This window comes from Magnolia sinica, chromosome 1 (assembly GCF_029962835.1).
Source record: "Magnolia sinica isolate HGM2019 chromosome 1, MsV1, whole genome shotgun sequence".
NCBI lineage: Eukaryota > Viridiplantae > Streptophyta > Magnoliopsida > Magnoliales > Magnoliaceae > Magnolia > Magnolia sinica.
In genome coordinates, this window is record NC_080573.1 from 118389820 (window position 1) to 118405810 (window position 15991).

The window sequence follows — 15991 nt, forward strand, 5'->3', positions numbered from 1 at the left end:
GAAAAAGATAAGTTTACCAGTGTGCACCAAAAACCGATGGTAACACATGTTTCACAAAATTGTAGATGAGAACAATTCAAAATGGACATTTTAAAAATTCAAATTTCTGACCAACTTTAAATGGCGGGAATGGTGGAGTCCAAAAAAACACAACAATGGTAGCTGGGTCCCACACCAGTCTGGCCCAGCTTATCACTGGTCAGCTGGAGGCAGGCAGCTCTAACAGCAATGTCAAAATAATTTGCTTATTCAATTCAAAAACCCCAACAATAGATTGATATAGTCAGTGAAGGATCATCAAAGGCTCTCTTGGGGAAAGGAAGAAGAAGAAGAAGAAGAAGAGCATTTCTTATCTTTTTTGGAAGTTGAAGGTCCTAATCGAAATGGCAAAGATGAGCGCGAACACGACACTGAAGATGATGTGCATGGCGGCAACGGCTCCCAGGAAATCACGCTTGAATCCAAAGTAACTCCTCACGAATGCTTTTATCGTCTCACCTGTATCAAGAACATCATCTACGCTGCCGTACTGTGACACAACCAGTCCATACAATGTCCAGGCGATGGGGTCCAACCAGTAATTCCATCTCCACCATATAGGAATCCTCTGCAATAGATGCGAAGAACCTTTTTAGCATCTAAACTCTCTTACAAAGCTAGCAATGTACTGATGAGTAGAATTTACAACTTACCGTTCTCGGAATCAGAAAGCCTGTGAAGATATTCCATATCATGTAGAATGTAACTGAAATGATGGCTGCGATGTTGTGATTGGGGGTGATGCCAACCGTCATCATACCGAAGTAAGTGAAGGTTAGAAGTGTGAAGTACATGAAGAACAGGTACCAGAAAAACTTGGTAGCCTTCCATTCGTATCCGGTCATTGCATACACAATAGTCCCATACACCACGGCCTGCAGCAAGACATATGGAAGCTCGACTGTGACCTGCAAATTCAGTGAAAACATTAAAAAGAAATCCGATGAAAGATTACTGCATCAATTTGCGTGTTAGACAATGTAGAAAGAAGTTACCTGCCCGAATGCATACGGCAAAGCAGAATACATTCCGGCAGCTCTCTCTCTGTAAAAGACTGTCCGTTCGACGGCCACGACCGGCTGCGCAGATGATGCGTTTTGTACCCCGAGGAAGAGACCGGCACTATACATGGAAGCCATTGAATTAAGCAGATCCACTTGCCTTTTCCTGAAAATTTTCAACATCAAAATCATATTATCTTCAATTTCCATCTTAAAAGGGATTCGATGAATCTAGATATCCCAAGTGGCTTACGTTTTGGAGCCGAGATCCCAGAATATTGACCCGAATGACAAGCCTACGAAGATTGCGAACCAAAACCTCACTGCCGTGTACTGCGTGTTGCGCCAGTATGACCAGTGTTGTTTCCAGAGGCAGGCCATGCATTGTGTGAAGAAGGGCTGTGAGTACTTGGTTGGAAAGTGGAGATCTCTCGACCCAGAAGGAGGTTTACTCAGTTCCTTAATCAGAGCTTTGTTTCTCCTGCAACAATTGCCAAAGTAGGTAATAACTGGAGATACTCATGGTGTTCAGGTCCTGGACGCATTCGAAAGATGGTTTATTGCCTGACCTACCTATACAGTTCTGAGTTCTTGTATATCTCGGCGAAGTTAACCCCAAGAGCCTCTTCTTGTACTGATGAGGTCACATCCAACATCCACGTTGCAGGATTATAACCATCTTTTATCTTGTTAATTCCATCGATTCCCTTGATAAAACAAATCTTGAATCCATTAGCATTGAAACCAGGAGATCTAAGACTAGAGAGTAGAATTCATTACCTCAAAGTACTTTATCAGGTGGAAAGAATTGTGCCCAAGCGGACCCACGTATATTTCTTCACCCCCTCGCTTTAATAGGAGAAGCTACAGTTGGGCAAGAAGCAGATCTCCAGTGTATTAGCAGATCCAAAAAAAGAAAAGAAAACAAGAAAAAAAAAAGACAAGACAAAATCACCACTTGTTTCATTTCAATTGCCTCTTACCTCATCGAAAGCTTCGAATATATCGATGCTCGGCTGGTGAATTGTGCACACCACTGTCCTTCCCGTGTCGACTGTGTTCCTCACTGTTCTCATTACAATAGCTGCAGCCCTTGCATCAAGTCCGGACGTCGGTTCGTCCATGAATATTATGGAGGGGTTTGCGACAAGCTCGACAGCAATGGTCATCCTCTTACGCTGCTCGGTTGATAGCCCATTGATGCCGGGCAGCCCCACTAGCGAACCCTTCAAGGATGTCAGCTCTACAAGCTCCATGACTTCCTCTATGAACATCTGGGCCCACCAGTTTACCAGTTAGCTAACCACCCAAACAGACACCCAAAAAGAGATCATTAAGAAACAGATGAGTATTAACAACACTGACCATTCTTGTTGCGGAGTCGACTTCAGTGGGCAATCGAAGCCATGCAGAGTAGGTGAGAGATTCATGGACTGTGACATGAGGAGAGTGAATGTCATTCTGTTCACAGTATCCAGATATACGGGCAAATGTTTCCTGCTTCTTGGGATAGCCAGATATTGTGATGTTTCCCTCTATATATCCACTGGTCTTCCTTCCAGCCAACACATCCATTAGAGTAGTCTTACCGGCACCACTAACACCCATAAGAGCTGTAAGAACTCCTGGTCTGAAAGCTCCACTCACACCTTTTAGGAGCTCCAACTGATCTTCTGGAAAACCTTGAGATTTCATTTCCTGCGAATTCATGTTTAAAGAGAAAATTCACATGTTTATGTTGAAGACACAGAATTTAGCAGTTATATGAAGCTACCTCTGGCATGTCTACGGAGTATTGGATATTATCGAAGGTGATTGAAAGAGGTGTAAATGGAAGAACCATTCCCTTCTTTGTGTTCTGACTAGCACTGGAAATGGCTTCTGCTTGCGAAGAAAAAGACCCTTCCGAGAGAGTGTTGTTCCTTGTTTCATTGCGCCTTGCTGCAGTTACATGATCATGATGCATAAACTATAGCAGACAATAGACACAAGTTGAATCCTACCCGTCAACTCCTCAGATTTTTAATCTGTACAAGTGCGGCCAATGGGTCAATTATTCAGATTGATGATATGATGGGTCTCCTTTGCGAGAGGCCCATGCTCCAATGGTCTCCCAAGTTGGAATATCTTTGGCCTTTTCCAGTTGAATGTGATAGAACATTGGTATATTACTTTTCCTATATGCCGGTCAGCCAACAAATTGAAAGATTGGGATTGCCATTTGAGGAGATTTTTGGGGCATCAAAGGTTAGAAAGGTGTCTTCAAACTTATAAAAAGGTTGAGTCCATCCTTGATCTGAATCACTGACCCATGGGCCTCACTTGTAAAAACTAAAAATGTGAGGAGACTGTATTTGGGTTGAGAATCATATAATTCTTCATTGATAAATTTACTGAGTTTACATTCTGGTCTGATGTGGTCCACAGAGCTCTCTCTTCCGGTTGTTGGCCCCATAAATTCTCCTGTTCTGTTGGCATGTTTCTCCCTCAAGGCTTCTTCAGATAGAACTGTTTGCGCTCTCCCATATGCTGCAGCCATTTGAAACAAACAAGTTTAAGAAGCTGTGGAAATCTTTAAGGATCTTCTAGATAGGAGTGGTGCACACATGAGGGTAAAGCATACTCACGGTTAAGATAATGAAGAGCCAAGGGACAAATGGCATTGAATAATAATACATAACCAACCATTGCACCTACACCGAGCCAATACCAATATGCATGAACAAAGATTCGACGGGACGTTAGGACTTCCACTCCCAATGGTACCGTAGATCCTGGACGAAACTGTAAAATAGTGCAAAATACGAAATTTAAGCTGGTTTCCTGCTAAAATGAAATTCTTTCTAACTATGTAAAAAAGCACCTTACATGGTTCCAACTTTTCCCAAGGAATTCATTGACAGAGATCGCATTCTGCGCGTACATCAAGGGTGAGACCCAATAACCCCATTTCCACCATTTCTTCACATTATCTGTATACCCAAACAGAGAATGTTTAATAACATGTTGGGAAGTATGTCGGAGGCATATTTAGCACGACACATTGCAAGAAAAATGGTACAGTAAATGTTCAAATTTAATTTAGTCCTGAACATTAGAATTTCTCTGTCTGAAGAATAATGTATATAGATAGTCCAGTGATGTTCTTTGCCTCTCTCAAATCCTTCCTTTTCAAGTAATCCACTTATAAATCAGTTCATCTCTACAAAAAATTGTCACTTTCTTCTTAATTTTGGGTGATGACCACCAATCTCTATTTTTAAATCACCCCAAAAGTTTTTTTTTATTTTTTTTTTAAATTTTTATAGAATGTGTTTGATTGAAGAAAATTTTGCTTAATTCAGTTTGACAAAAAAGCGAGTTTTCCGCGTATTTTATGTAATATATGAAGTTTCAAATGTTTAATCAATTATACGATTTTTTTTTTTTTGCAAGCTAACATATAGTCATTTGAGGTAGTACTCGGAACAAATGAAATGCCTATTTTTGGTGTGGAATGGTAAAAAATGGATAGTCAAAACGATGTGGGTAAATTCAACATGAGCCACCCCACTAAAATATTCAATTGAAAATGTAGTTGGGATACTCCCTAATGATATATAAGCAAGATGTAGTTGGGCATTTCATAAGTTTTCAGGAAAGCAATTTTTATTTGTGCATCTTACCTCGAGACAAGAGGAACCCACCCAACGCTGCCACCAAAAGAAGTGTATAAGATCCGGATGTATTTGCAACGATCATGCTCCTCCCACAAGCAGCAACGACTCGAAAGAGTCCAGAGGCCATCTGGCTCGTGGCTAGAAGTATCAAACATTGTTTAAAAAATCTGCACCCAGCGTTTGCTATGATAGCTTAGTAGTGATGCAATCGTGGGAATTTGAAATCAATCTCTTTCTTTGATCTTACCTCTCGGCATTTGGATCAAAGCCAATCACATAATAAGTGAGGCTCACGTAGATAGCAACTTCCACAATCGATATAGGAATCCTGAGGATCCAGATAGGTAGGGAGTAGGCCCATGCAGGAAAGAAAAGGAGGTCTCTTTGCTTGTAGAAAACAGGAAGCTTATGAACGGCCATGGCAAGCTCTGCAAACCCGTTGAACATAGATACGAAAAGTGTAAAAAATAGAGCACCCATAAAGATCCCACCATCGTTTACTGTATCACGGTGCATCTTAGAACGCAGGAAGATAGTCATTGTGATAATCGAGATGAAGATGAGCTGAGATAGGAAAGAAAGCATGATTTAAGGTTGTCGCACCTGGAGAGAGAGAGAGAGAGAGAGAGAGAGAGAGAGAGAGAGAGAGAGAGAGAGAGAGAGCTGAATTCAACTAGTGAAGTTACTTGCGATATCCTGAAGATGAAGACGAACGAGTTCCTCTTCATTAGCAAATATTCTCTTGAGGTGCAGGCCTTCAGTAGTTCCTTCTTGCTAGCGCCGAATCTGGAAGTTGTTAGAGCAGCAGGATGGCTCTTGTTCTTATCAAACGGGATGGCAAGTTCGTCTCCTAATCTCTTGCCGACATGGAATGACCGGAACGCCTCTGCGAATGCCTTGACAGGAATGTAACTGTAAGGCTCATCTTGCTTTACCCAATACTGTTGCTGATCTTTCCTTGACGTAACCTGTTTACTCAAAGTAGGAGTCAGTATTTGGTACTCGATGTTATAACATTTTAGGTGCATTTGAAAGTAAGCCAGGACTCAATATTCGGTTTGATATTTGGGGTTGGGAAACTTACTTCTTGCAAAAAATCTGCAACTCCTTTTCTCTCAGGGCATTTGAAGCCCATGGATTCAAAGAACTCGAGCACATTCTCACGGGGCCCCTGATACACAATCTGCCCCTCTGATAGAAGAATAACGTCATCGAAGAGGTCATAAGTCTCTGGTGCTGGCTGGAGCAAAGAAATAATGGCCGTTAAATTGAGAATGTGAATGGATTGCCTCAGTGCATTCATAATCTGAAAAGTAGTGGAGCTATCTAGACCAGTGGATATCTCATCCATGAACAACGCCCTTGCAGGTCCAACAAGCATCTCCCCTTCACAGTAGAAAAGAAACAGTGTGTGCATAAGATGCTGAGGAAGAAAAAATTACACCCATTTTCATATTACAATCTCAACTATTCTTATGGTGTCTGTTCTACCTGTCGTTACACGCTTCCTTTGTCCCCCGGAGATTCCCCTCAACATTTCATCTCCTACCAGGGTATCAGCGCAAACTTCTAGTCCTAGAATCTGCAGTTTCGAGAGGAACAGGAAAGAGAGAGAATTCATCTCTAGGCTTCCGAAATCCTCCAAATGTTAGAGTTTTGTGAAAAAATGATGCTTTTCTTTATTCATAGTACATACCTTAATAATGTAATCTGTAACAACACTAGCCTCTTCTCCTGGTAGTGCTGCTGCCTACAGAAATAGGTAGAAAATGTAGAATGAAAATGGGGCATACAAAATCAGGACTCTATAATTATTGGAATTACATGGACTGGTCAGAAGCTACACAGAGCCTAGAAAAACAATTTCCCAAGGGTTATACCTTGTGCTTGGATCTGTTTAATTATATCTATAGCTCATTTAGAACAAGCTACTTACCTTGGATGAAGTGATGATGAAATGAACAGGGGATGTGGTAAAGACCATGAGATGCATTCATAATGTGGCCTAAAAGGCACTCGATAGATGCATTGGTGCTATCAAAATCGTTATTGTATTGCAAATCGTAATAGTGGTTGAATCATATCAAATCACAAATCTATCGTAAATCATAAGAATTTTTTTTAATAATTTTCTAAAAAATATGAAAAATATAAATAAATCAAAAAAATTTAAAACTTTACCACTATCATAGCGTGGTCTTACTTAAAAATTGAATGATTCTAATCTCTCCATTTTTTGTCTTTCAAAAAATTTTCCTTAAAAAAAATACAATTTACTTTAATAATTTATGTTCTTGTTAACCTTCTTGAAAGTAGAATCGCATTGGAAAAGTGGCATTTGATTCCGTAGACCAATGAAAAAAGATATTTGGATTTCCGACTATCATTCCACAATACATAAGTCAACATGATTGTAATCATCCATAAAAGATATTTGGCTTCTTCACGTCTCTTTCTTCCTCTTCAATATGGTATCAGAGGCAAAGTTTTCCTAGCCTAGTTTGTACCTTCCCTCTCTTCCCTCTTTTGTTCCTCATCTTTGTTGAGCGCAGCAGCCACTGGCGACACCAATAGAAGAATTGCCAAGAGGCACCAGTCGCTGCCAATAGTAACAGTGGTGACATTAGTGGTGGTACCCTTTGAGCCTCTTGTGGGTATGGTAGATATAGCCAAACCTCCTTGGAAGCCTCCTGTCACATCTCTTCTTTGTTGTGACATCCAACAATGAATCTTAAATCCGTATTTCACTAAGATCGAAATACATGTCACCTATGAGATCGTGGCTCCATTAGATGCTTGTATGTTGTGATTTGGTTTCCTTCCAGTATGTTGTGATTTGGTTTCCTTCCAGTTGTTTGTGGTTCAACCCTATTCACAGTATTCTTCTTGGTTATACATATGGGAGATAATATTGGAATGGTAATTAAAAAAGAACTAGAGTCACGGGGCTAGTTATCCAGATCAACACCTGGGATTTGTAATTACCACAATGAGGCATGATGGAGTCAACAGTTTGAACTGGTCGTAGTCGGCCAAGATGTTAATTGGTGGTTGGAAGAAAACGGGGTATATCATTGACAGCAAGAAGATGATCCATCCCATGAAGAATAAAAAAGCGAAAATCTTATTGTGATGTTCTAGTTGCTCCCCTCTATCCAACCTAGAATTAGTTGGAGGATTGATGCTATGTGCGATGACCAAAGAAATTTGAGACACTGTTGTGGACATTGTTATGATCTTCACCCTCAGCTTCTCCCAAAGCTCAAGAGTGGAGCTAACAATGTTAAGCCTGAGGTGGATCATGCTTTTGTTGGCTCAATGCCTAAAACTATTACAGAACTTCGACAAGAGGTGTCAATCTTCGTGTTTCACTTTCTGCTGCTAGTACATAAAGTGATCAATCAGGTATATTTGCAAACCACATGGCAAGATCCATATCTCGTCCTTCTACATTTTGGATCAGTAATTCCGATTGCATTGATCACACAACATGTTAAGAAGGTGACTTCTACTCGTGCTCACATTTTTCCCATCGTATTAAATTAGTTGATGGATCTCATTCTACAGTTTTTGAAAAAGAATCTCATCTAGTTCAGTTGTTCATTGTTGTTGCCTTCGGTTCTTCATGTTTCATAATTTTCTACTTTATTTTCTGTAAGTGCTCTTATAAAGCAATTGAATTATTGTGTTATATTTTTCCTTTCCATTTTGTTGTTTAGGATTTGCAAATCTAGAAGAGAATTAGTGGTCGATTTGAAGTTCAGGAGTTGTATCCACTTGATGTTGGTGAGTCTCCTATTGCTTGCATCTCTAAATCTAGTCTCAACAATAACATGATGTACAACATTGGCATATACATGTGGCTCATATGTCAGTTTGGTACCTTATGATTTTATTTCCAAGTAAATTTCATTAGAATGTTAGATTTCATGGTACGTGTCAAACTACATGTCAGGTTAGTGAAAATAAAAGTGTTGCTCCTTTTTACTTAGTTTCACTCTAATGTGTGGGGCCTGCCCCTGTTGTTTCCGCTTCTAGATTTAAATATTTTATCCCGTTTGTTGATGATTATTCTTGTTTTAGTATATCTTAAGAAAAATAGAAGCGTAGTGCTATTAATTGCAAAATTGTTTGATAAAATAGTCTATACTCACCTTGGCACCTGGATTAGAATCTCTAGTCTGACAATGCTACAGAATATACATGTCATAATCTGCAGAACTATTTCTTTAATCATGGCATTATATTTCAAACATCTTGTATATCCATACACACCTTAGTAGAATGGAATTGCTGAATGAAAGCACTGGCATCTTCTTGAGACAAATAAAAACCATGTTGATAGGAATGATACTTCTAAAGGTCTGTTAGGATGAGGCAGTTTTCACTTCTACCTATATGACTGACAAGATGCCTTCACTTTCACTTGGGAACAGTTACTGATTCAATTTTTAAAACCCAATTTGTTGTTTAATAAATTCCCCCAAGGTGTTTTGATATGTGTTTTATTCATGTTTTGGGCATTTTTGAGATAAGTCGGACGCCTAATTTGTTACATGAGGTTTTTAGGATATTTATCAACATAGAAAATGTATTAGTTTTATTGCTCCACAACTAGGAATAAATATATTTTGAGGAAAATCACATTCTCCAATAATATTCCCTACTTCCTCTATAAGGCAACTAATACTAACTTTTCATGTGCAGATGCACTTCCTCTTCTGGTTGTAATTGATAGTCTTGCTCAATTCTCTCCTATGCTCATTAAAAAACCTCTTTAGCTATACACTAACAAAAAGAAGAGGGAACAACCTTCTGAGATATGATCGACCGCCATCTCTCCCTTGACTCTGTTTCAACGCCTGACATTCACCAATCACCTGTTCAGAACCAATATCTCCATCCGTTCTTTCCTATTTCACTTCGTAAAGCTACATACATGCCTGTTGGTCTTGAAAGATACAAATTGAGTACCTTTCATCCTATAAGCAATTTTTTTCATATAGGAGATTTTTTATTTTTTTTTCTTCTTTCAAAGCTTTTCTTTCCTCTATTTCTACTGTGTATGTTACATCTAGAGTTAACAATGCTCTAACAAATCCTTGTTAGAAAGCAATTTTGATGGAAGAGATGGCAACTCTCAATAAATAGGGAACTTGGGTTCTCATTGACTTACTGGAAGGAAAACACGTTGTTGAGCGTAAATGGGTGTGCACATTGAAATATAACCCTGATGGTTATATTACTTCACACAAAATCCATCTTGTTGCCAAGGGGTTTAGAAAACAATTTGGCTTTGATTACCACAAGACATTTGCCATCACCACCAAGTTGAACTTGATGTGAGTTTTTTTTTTTTTTTTGCTATTGCTGCTCATCATTACTGGGCACTTCACCAGTTAGATGTAAAGAATGCATTTCTTTATAGTGGCTTATTGATTTGAAATGTTAAATTAGTTAATTAGACAAAGGATTTTTAAGTGGTCCTATTCACCCCCTTAGGATTTAGACATAATTCTGAGCTTTGCCAAGCTTCTGCGTGTTGTGATAGACAATCCACGCAATTTCAATTAGTATTAGAGCGGTTTGCTTGTCAAGGACTTAAACTGTATAGAATTAGATCTGTAGGAGCTTTAGAATTATGTATACCCACGAGGGGAATGTCATCACATGACTATCGTATTTTGATGGGTCTAACTACACCTATTGGAAGGTTTGAATGAGAGTATTCTTGAGATATCTTGACTTTATAGTTTGGGCTATTGTCGAACAAGAATGAACTTTGCCCGTAGAAGAAGTCATGGTTGATGGTAGAACCATTGGTACTCCCAAAGATCAATCCAAATAGGGTGCAAATGAGAGAGCTTGATATAACTATGATGCTAAAGCTCTCAATGCGATTTACTGTACGGTTTCTCTCGATAAATTTAAATGCATATATACATGTGAAATGGGCAAGGAAGCATGAGACATATTGAAAACTACCCACGAGGGAACTAGTAGAATAAAGCGATCGAAACTTCAGATATTGATCACACAATTTGAAAATATTAAAATGGAAGAGTGAAACTTTCATGGAGCTCTTTTCTAAATTGAACGATATTTATAACTCAAATGTGAGGTTTAGGAGAAAAGATTTCGGAAGACTGAATATGTAGAAAAATTCTTAAATCCCCTCCGGATAGGTTTACTCTCAAGATAACCTTAATAGAAGAATGTAAAAATATAGATGAAATGAAAGTAGAAGAACTTATAAGTTCCCTACAAATATATGAACTACATTTTATGACACCCTCTAGCAAAAAGAAACTCACTATTTTGAAAACTTCACATATGCACTCACATAGAAAAATTGAGTCAGAAGATGATAATGATGAGAATGATGAAGATGAGAAAGAAATGAAGATAATGACTAAAAACTTCATGAAAATCTTCAAAAAGAATAGAGTGAAAGATTATGACAAAAAGGAGGAATCTCTTGAACATAAGCGCTTAAGAAAACCCTTTAAAATGTCGAGAGAAATCCAATGTCACAAATATGAGGGTTATGAACATATTGCTTCCGAATGCACTAGTAAGGTAAGATACGAAGGCAAAACTATGCTGGCAACGTGAAATGATACGGAGGAGCCCAGATCCGATTTAGGAGACTCCCCTAACGATGAAGATCTTGGACACTTACATGTTCTAAGGGCCTCCACCACTACTTCCCTCTTCAGAGACTTGGGAGACCATAACACCTTGAATAGGTGGTGACCTTAGAAGATCCATGTGGGCTTAATAGGAAAAATTGAGTATTTAAGTCTCATGTGTGAGCTTGTAGGAAAACCTAAAGATTCTAGCCTCATTGAATGAGCTTATAGGTAAATCCGAGGATTAAGCTACTTTCTTTTAGATAGTTTAGCTTTAAAGTTGTTTAATTTTAATATTATATATTTATTGCTAGACTGTCATTGGTCATTGCTATTTAATAAGTATATATTTTAAATGACCATATATGTATGCTCCATGTTTTTCATATTTATCTGCACTCTGCATTCTCTAGCCAGTATGTGCTAATAGGAAAATGTATGACTTATATACCCTTCCATTTTCTGTACTTATAGTATAGTTATGAAATTAACTCTTTGTCAAATACTAACAAAAAGGAGGAGAAAGATTAAGTCTCACCAAAACAAGTTGAATTATGTTTTGCAGATTCTGTTTGTTGTTGCAGGAAATTAATGGAGATAGGGGAGCAATGCAAGAGTTTACATGTCTTCTTGTATCGAGTTGTAAATCATTTATAATTTGACATATAATAATTTTATTTGTTTTGGTTTATCATTGTTATGGACCATAACAATGTCTAGGTTAATTTTTTCGTCATGTAATTGACAAGGGGGGGGGGGGGGGGATGATTATTAATGCACTTATTTGTGCATCTATTTGCCAATTACGTAGGTCCATGTGTCAGTGAGTTGATTGAGCACTTGGAAGCTGAAGATCGAAGACATAAGAGGACATGAAGTATCAAGGAGTGAAGAATATGTAAAACATGAGGTACCTTTGTGACACTAACCTTAGACCCCAAACAACCTAACGTTTATATGATCCATTCTTAAATAGGTAAATGTTATTTTAATCATCACATGGCTTAAGATCTTAATTTGATCATGACTAGAAAAGGCTTTAGGTGTGAAAAGCCGTTGATAATCATTCAACACAAATTAGCAGCTTTGATCATGATTAGATAAGGCTTTAGGTGTGAAAAGCCGTTGATAATCATTCAACACAAATTAGCAGCTTTGATCATGATTAGATAAGGCTTTAGGTGTGCAAACCTTCGATCAGTCTTGATCGATCGAAGGGTTAGATGGAAAGTTGTCAGAATAATCTAGCAACCAAATTGCACATCTCTAAATTTTCTGAATCGAGTGATTGAACTTCGATTGGTCTTGATCGAATAGATGATTGATCGACAGAACTAGTTGATCGATCGAAGGTGCCATTTTCTACCCATTTTTTTACCGTTGCAAATCTGTTTCTCTATAAAGGGCATTTGAGCATTGGGCAATAGGATGGATTTTTGGTGCAAGTAGAGCTTAGGCGATTCCCCACTCATATCCCTCATCTTACACTCCAAATCAAAGAGATTCATTACATCCTTCTTATCATTAACAACTCTAATGAGCATTTTAAGCTCGATTATGAATGTGTTCATATTCTCTCCATTGTTATAGAGATTAGATGTAAATATATAGTAAATCTTTGTTTAAATCCTCTAGAACACCCATTAAGGTGAATCCCCCTTGGAAAATAACTATCTCTTTAGTTGTAGGAGATTCTCCAATCCTCCCACCATCTTGGTCACCTCATTAAAGAATTGCATGTAAGGTGTTTGATCATGGAGGCATTAATGAACGTAGGAGTAATTGAGAAGTTAATTCAAGTACGAGAGAGCTTTAAATAAAAATTTTAATCAAGGTGCTACAAATGAGCTCAATCTAACAAGTAAGGTTTTTATTTGTTAGAGTCCATTTCACACTCCTTTCTTGTGTGAGATTGAGTGTAGATTTTGTGACCCAAACTCAAATATGTTTTTGCATAGGATGTAGGCTCTTGTGTATGACCGAATTCACAGGAAACGGGTGTGTATGTGTTAGTCTTCATTAGAAGCCTTTGACGGGAGTGTACGTAGGCCCTTGGATTAGGACCTCATTCACCAGACATAGATGCGTACATGTTAGTATCCACAGGGAGCCTCTGACGGGAGTGTATATAGGGCCTTGGATTAGGACCATTAGTGGTTGGTTAGCTAATAAAAAATCAAGTTTCTGCGGGAGCCATCGATACGAGAGTGTACATGCATCAAGTCCTTATGCAGGCCTCCGGTGGGAGTGTACGCTTGTAAAGTTTAGAGGTAAATTTAAAACCTTCGATAGTGAAATTCTGGTACACTCGAGGAGAGTTTGTTCGTCGGGAGTGGAGTATGTAAGTAGTTGAACCACTATATATGCGTTTGTTTGTAATTGTCATTTGAGCACAATTCTATTCATACTTATGTGTTTGATTAATTACATTATATGAATGCTAGAATTGGATTATATGCTAGGCACTTGTAAGCACACACAAGCTCACTATCTCTATAGAATAGTTGTTTATTGTTGCATCATTTGTAATCTATGTGATTAGACCCACTTGGCTTAGAAGCCTAAGTGTTAATCGGTTTATTGATTTGAATTGATAAATTAGTTAATTAAGCAAATAATTTTTAATCGTCCTAATTATCCCCCTTTAGGACTTAGTCGTAATTTTAAGCTTTGTCAAGCTTCCGCTTGCCATGGTAGACAATTCACACAATTTCATATTCATGTCCCGCGGATACTTCAATAAATGTGAATCACCACCTACATTCTAAAGAGTAAGAAGGTTTTACAGACCGATGAATGTATCATTAATTTGTGGAAAAAGTCATTTATTTATCCATGATCCACCCATATTGTTAGTGTTGTGAGTCAATTTATACATGCTCGTGTTGAGGGTCGAATATTGCATATCAAACCCCAGTTGTTGCCAGGATTTACAAACATAGAACTGTTTAACGGCCTGATTTAATCATGTTTGTGATGCAGGGCGTATTCACGAGCTTGGACTGGAAAAGGGTACTAAAAGCATGGATTTAACAGTCTAAAGTCACCAAGGCAAGCGACGGACCCTAGGAGACCAAGATCGACAGATTTGCACGCCAGGGATTCAAGAAAATCGAGGAATTGAAGCTCAAGTGGCCTGAAAAGTGTCCAGAATGCAAGATCATAGGGTTCCCACCATCTGATCAGTTCGAAACTCCATACGCGGCCTGAGGACCAAAAAAATAACCGTACACGTCAAATTTTAGCCATTGGATCCCTCTGCAAGAGGCCCAACGCTCAGAGCAGCCCATAAACCATTGATTTTGGGCCCACCTGAGATCTGGATTTCTTCAAAATTGGTCTCGACATATTAAATAAGATGAAAAAAGGATGGACGGATCAGATCTCTCACAAGCAGTACAGTGAACTCCACCTAGTGTAGGATGTGCATAGTGCACGTGCACTAGTCGTGCATCGTAATTTCAAAGGCAGTTTGACTGGCAAGAATTCGAAAATAAAAACAAAAATAGAAACTTCTTTCTTTCGCCAGCATCCGCACCAACAAGTTCTCTGGCCCACCACCTTCGATCATGTGCTTAATCCGGACCATCCATTCGTTCTAGAAGGTCAAACCGACCGTACACAGGAAGTTTTTTTTCAAACTCATGCTAGCACACACTGGAAAATACCGTGCAAACGCAGGTTGGATGGTAAAATGGAAAATCAAGTGGGCCACATCAGCAGCAATCCAAAACCGACAATCTTAGAACGGTTTTCTGAGAATAAGTTGATGGACGGCGTGGATTTCTCAAATATTAGGGAGTGTGGGCCCCACGGGTTATGAACAGTGAATTTCCGCTGCGAACACAAAAACAGAGGTTGCGGACGGATGGCAGTGGGTCATCAAGATCAATTCAAACGAGAGATCCCGACCATCCAAGGGATTCGTGTGATGAAATGGGTCAAACCTATGTCAATTATGTGGACCCGTGCACATGTACGAACTCACGTTAGCAAAAGATGCGGCACCGGGTCTGTTCACGGCCGACACATGACAAGTCGATGTGGCCCACCATTTCTGATCGGACGGTCGACCTGGACCGTCCAGATGAAGCCCAAGTTGGGGCCGACCATCACCAAGGAGGGAGATCAGGTTGTGAGTTCTCCCACAGCCACTAACGCAGCTGTCTATTGCGCTTTCGCTGTGCGAGCTGTGATTGGAATGCGTAAGCTTCAGCCGGCTCCGCTGCGCACGGGATTTTCTTCACCGACTGTGCTGCGTAAGGAAGACTTCTGCATGAAGTTTCCCGACTCCAACCAACTACAGTTCTATAAAGAGAGAGAGAGAGAGAGAGAGAGAGAGAGAGAGAAAGTGTAGGGATATCATGAACAGGGGGAGAAACGTTTGCAAAGGAAAGAGGAAAACAGTGGAAGGGAGAGCGCTGGGGCAGGAGGGCTCGGTTTTGGCTGCTGTCAATGGGTGGCTTGGGCTGGACGTCTGGGTTGGCTTTAAAGAAAGGAAGAAACGTGAAGACGTGGCTGGAGAGAGAGCTGCTGGCATGTGAGGCTGGATCTTTCTTCTTTCCTTCTTGTGCTTTTCTGTTCCCTTTTATTTTTCTATTTGCTTTAGGTTTAGGCCAATCATGTGTGGCTAAACCTCTTAGCTAGGGCTAAGAGGTAA

At 39.3% G+C, this 15991-nt stretch overlaps 1 protein-coding gene across 2 annotated transcripts in view; it reads right to left on the reverse strand.

Moving 5' to 3' along the window:
- Positions 1-231: 231 nt before the first annotated feature.
- The window catches only part of LOC131255548 (pleiotropic drug resistance protein 1-like), a 53025-nt gene continuing 37265 nt past the window's right edge, over positions 232-15991 (reverse strand). For both annotated transcript variants that reach the window (XM_058256294.1, XM_058256288.1), the window contains 18 exons: positions 6396-6449; positions 6191-6281; positions 5784-6085; positions 5386-5667; positions 4947-5263; positions 4706-4866; positions 3909-4012; positions 3668-3824; positions 3444-3569; positions 2815-2981; positions 2406-2738; positions 2024-2314; positions 1821-1904; positions 1614-1747; positions 1294-1521; positions 1035-1206; positions 693-947; positions 232-607 (listed from right to left, as the gene is read on the reverse strand). In XM_058256294.1, the coding sequence (XP_058112277.1) occupies positions 350-607; positions 693-947; positions 1035-1206; positions 1294-1521; positions 1614-1747; positions 1821-1904; positions 2024-2314; positions 2406-2738; positions 2815-2981; positions 3444-3569; positions 3668-3824; positions 3909-4012; positions 4706-4866; positions 4947-5263; positions 5386-5667; positions 5784-6085; positions 6191-6281; positions 6396-6449 (3516 nt within the window). In that variant the 3' untranslated portion in view covers positions 232-349. The remainder of the gene's footprint in view (positions 608-692; positions 948-1034; positions 1207-1293; positions 1522-1613; positions 1748-1820; positions 1905-2023; positions 2315-2405; positions 2739-2814; positions 2982-3443; positions 3570-3667; positions 3825-3908; positions 4013-4705; positions 4867-4946; positions 5264-5385; positions 5668-5783; positions 6086-6190; positions 6282-6395; positions 6450-15991) is intronic.